Raw genomic sequence first — 3,726 nt, 5'->3', positions numbered from 1 at the left:
TTTTTTTTTCATAGTACTAAGGATGGAACTCTACCACTGAGCTACACCCCAGCTCTTTTTACTTTTTATTTTGAGTTGGCCAGGCTGGGCTTGAACTTTGATCCTCCAGCCTCAGCCTCCCTAGCGGCTGTGGTCATAGGTATGCACCTCCACAACCAGCTCTCTACCGAATCTTTTTTCCACAGCTTAGATCACAGGACCCCAGACTCAGCAAGAGTTTGGGAAAAATCTGCTGTGGGACCAAATGAATGACTGGAGGGAGCAGGGATAGGAAGAGTTCAAATGAGTCACAACACAGACCGCCTCCCTCCAAGAATGGACTCAGTGTCTACTGCAGACAGTACCAATAAAAATAGAGAGAGCCAGGTGTGGTAGTGCGCGTATGCCTGTGATCCCGGCACTCGGGAGGCTGAGGCAGGAGGATCATTGTGAGTTCGAGACCAGCCTGGGATACATAGTAAATTCCAGATCAGTCTCAACTACATAAAGAGACTCTGTCTCAAAAAACAAAACAAAAAAAAATCAAATAAAATAAAATAGAGAGAGAAAGAAAAGCTAAATGAACGGGCGGGGAGGAATGCTTGGACAGGAAGTGCTGCAGGAATGCAAGACAGGGTGCAACGCCGGGGAGGGGCAGAGTGCGGGTGGGGAGGAACTGAGCTGGAGGCTTCAACAGGGGCCCACAGGGAGGGTCCCAGCCTCCCTCTCTCCTGTCCCCAATTTTCCTACCCACAACGGCCAGCGACGGGGGACACGGCCAGTAGTCAGTCTCGATCTTGGCAGGCTGGTTGGGGTCCGGGGGCTGGGCTGCCGGGAACTTGGATGACTCGATGATGAGGTCCTCGATCTGGTGCTTGCTCTGAGGGCTGCCTGTCATGGACTCTGCAGATGGGCGGACGGGTGGAGGCCCGAGTCGCACACATGGCCTCCCACGCCCACCCAGCAGCCCTCCGCACTCCCTCCCCTCTCACTCCCACGTCAGTAAGGTCCCCGATGTAAAGCACAGGAAGGAGCACGGGCCAGTGCCCAATGTGACATGCTGCGGGGGCAGGTTTGGGAACACTGTTAATGGAACCCAGGGCCTTTGCACTGAGCATTACATCCCAGCCCCTTATACGTTTTGTTTCAGTTTTTTGAGACAAGGTCTCACTGCTAAGATGTCCAGGCTGGGCTTGAACTTGTGATCTTCCTGCCTCAGCCTCCCAGGCTGCTGGGATTACACATGTGTAATCCCATGATGGACATGCTGTTATGAAGTTATTCTCCCACCCACTCCAGCCAGTGCTGGCATAGCCACCAGCATAGGGCAGGAAGGGGTCCTGAGAAGTTGGGGGAACCCTCACCTCTCTGCTTATAGATGGGCGGCTTCTTGTAGATGTTGGAATCCGGGCGGGTGGTCTCTGAGAGAGAGGACAAGAGCAGCTGAGCAGGACGTGCTAATAGCAGGAGATACCAGGTGCAATGGGACAAACCACGTGTCCATGGCTGAGACAAAACCAGAGGTCCTGGGTGTCCCTCAGAGGGTGGATGGGAGGGAGGACCGAACAGGCCCATGTCCTGGGAGCTCTGGCTGGGGTCCCAGGAACACAGGGTCCAGCTAGGGCTGCGACGAGCTTACCCCAGAGAGAAGGGGACCAAACGTAGGGGTGAGACCCCTAGGAGAAAAGCACTCCCAGGCAATGGCGCAGCCACACTGGCCAGGAAACCTACCAGGGTGGTGGAAATGTGGCAGGCTGGTCCTGGGGGTCCCTGTGGCTCTTGGGGCTGAAGCCTGAGACAGGATTCCAGGGGTCCGGCTTTCTGCCCACACCTGCGGAGCAGAAGCGGGCAGCTCCCAGGTCTCCCCTGCCCACTCCGACCCACAGGTACAGCTCCCCGAGTGCCACCTCCCGCTGTCCAGAGCCGGAGACCACCCACAGGCACTGCCTCCCTGGGGAGAAGGGGCTGATGCCACCCGGGTCACACAGGCGTGGCCACTGAGCAGACCAGGGGCCGGCTGGAGCTCTGCAGAGCCGGGACTGCACATGTGGCGGATGGGGAGAGGGGGCCGCCAGAGCAGGGCTGGGCACACTCACCTCCGGGGATGGTGGGGGGGACGTGGATTTGGGTGACAGAGAGCGCTGCGAATGAAGAGCGCTGATCAGCCGCTAGCACAGAACTGAACCTCCTCCCTAGGCTCTCAGAGGCGGCTCCATGTCCTGCCCAGACCCTTTTCCAGCCACTTTTCTCTTCTCTTAGACCCTTGCTGAGTCCCAGCCCTGGCCATACATCCTCCCCTGCCCAGTGCTCTCCACTGGAAGCCAGAAGCAGTGCGTGGCTTGGAGCTGTGTACTTGGTGCTCTGAGGGCTGCCTGTGGACTAGTGACGTCCCCGTCCTCAGAGCCCAGCTGGGAATGGCAGTGACCAGACCAGCGTGCAGCCAGGGACAAAGCCCAGGCTCCTGGACTGGCTATTTGAGCCCACACACCACAATCTCCCCCCCACCCAGTTTGAGACAGGGTCTCCCTGTGTAGCTCAGGTTGGCCTTGAACTCAGCTTCAAACTCACAGCAGCCCTCCTGCACCAGCCTCCTAAGTGCTGGGATTATAGGCACACCACCACGAAAGGCAGACACTACCCCTTTCTGAGCACAGGTGACAAAGGACCTGTCCCTGCACTGACCCATGCACCCTGACTATCTTGTGGGACAGACAGGTAGAGCTATCACCTCTGTGTTACTGGAAGAGAAACAGGCCTCAATCTCATACCAGTCCCTCAGCTGGGACATCCGGCCCCTACCTTGGGCAGGCTTTGTTCTTTCGCCTACTGTCCCTCTTGCCCACAGGGCCCCTCCCCCACGCTGCTGCCCTTCAGCCCTGGCCTCTCCGGCCCTCCACATCCGGGCCACACCCCAGCTGTGGGCCACGCTCTGTAAACACTGGGTGGATTGATCCACTTGGTGATTCCCAGTGCTCTGCCTAGTGCTCTTGCTCCTGGGACCGTCACTGGCTGCCAGGAAGGACAGCATGAGTGGATTCCATTCCCCACCCCATGGCCTGCGACCAAGAAGACCCTCACCTCCCGGCTTCTGGGTAGCTCCACGTGGTCCAGGAGGGAGTAGGTAAAGTGGGGTTCATAGATCATGAGGTCTGGCCGCTCGATGTCCAGGATGGCCTTATCCTTGGGGATGGCAGCCAGGTCCTTGTAGCCCAGCACCTGGTTGTCCATCTTGGCCTGAGGGGAAACAGGATGGACCAGATGTGCAGAAATCCTCTCCCGGGACACTGGCCCCACGGGCTGCTTTAGTCTGCCGCCAAGAACACGGGCAGCCATTAGAGTTGTCGGTCGCACGCGTGAAGGGCTCCATTATTTTAAAGACTTAGACGTCATCTTAAACGACAGTCTCTTTGCGTCGCACTTTGCGAGCAATCAGAGCAGATCTTGATGGGGGCCGTGGGAGCCTCCTCTGGATCTCTGGGTTCTCTACGCCGGCAAAACAGATGTGGGGTGCACTGGGGGGGCTCTGCGTGACCTGGGCACCCACTCCCCTCCTCCCAACCTGAGGGTGCTGGTGGTGGGTACTCACCACGATGCTGGAGGGAGAGCCAGGCACACTGGAGTCTCGGGAGGAGCTGACGCTCCCGGGGGAGGTAAGAGGGTGCTGGGGAGAGCAGAAGGCGGCCGAGTGGGCGTGTGCGTGGGTGCGAGGGCGGGGGGCCGGTCTGCCCTAGGCCTCGGGGCCCGGCG

At 58.6% G+C, this 3,726-nt stretch overlaps 1 protein-coding gene across 1 annotated transcript in view; it reads right to left on the bottom strand.

Annotated features, from left to right (window-relative positions):
• Nucleotides 1-3,726, bottom strand: part of Dmtn (dematin actin binding protein) — a 20,946-nt gene that overhangs the window by 11,563 nt on the left and 5,657 nt on the right. Inside the window, exons 4-9 of the mRNA XM_033765557.1 lie at nucleotides 3,566-3,706; nucleotides 3,058-3,213; nucleotides 2,076-2,120; nucleotides 1,711-1,810; nucleotides 1,344-1,400; nucleotides 730-882 (exon numbers count right to left, since the gene is read on the bottom strand). Of these exons, the coding sequence (XP_033621448.1) occupies nucleotides 730-882; nucleotides 1,344-1,400; nucleotides 1,711-1,810; nucleotides 2,076-2,120; nucleotides 3,058-3,213; nucleotides 3,566-3,706 (652 nt within the window). The remainder of the gene's footprint in view (nucleotides 1-729; nucleotides 883-1,343; nucleotides 1,401-1,710; nucleotides 1,811-2,075; nucleotides 2,121-3,057; nucleotides 3,214-3,565; nucleotides 3,707-3,726) is intronic.

The sequence above is a fragment of the Fukomys damarensis genome, unplaced genomic scaffold (assembly GCF_012274545.1).
Source record: "Fukomys damarensis isolate Sample0158 unplaced genomic scaffold, DMR_v1.0_HiC HiC_scaffold_18, whole genome shotgun sequence".
NCBI classification, from domain to species: Eukaryota; Metazoa; Chordata; class Mammalia; order Rodentia; family Bathyergidae; genus Fukomys; species Fukomys damarensis.
The sequence above is the reverse complement of the archived record's forward strand: the minus strand, read 5'-3'. Positions and strand labels throughout refer to the sequence as shown.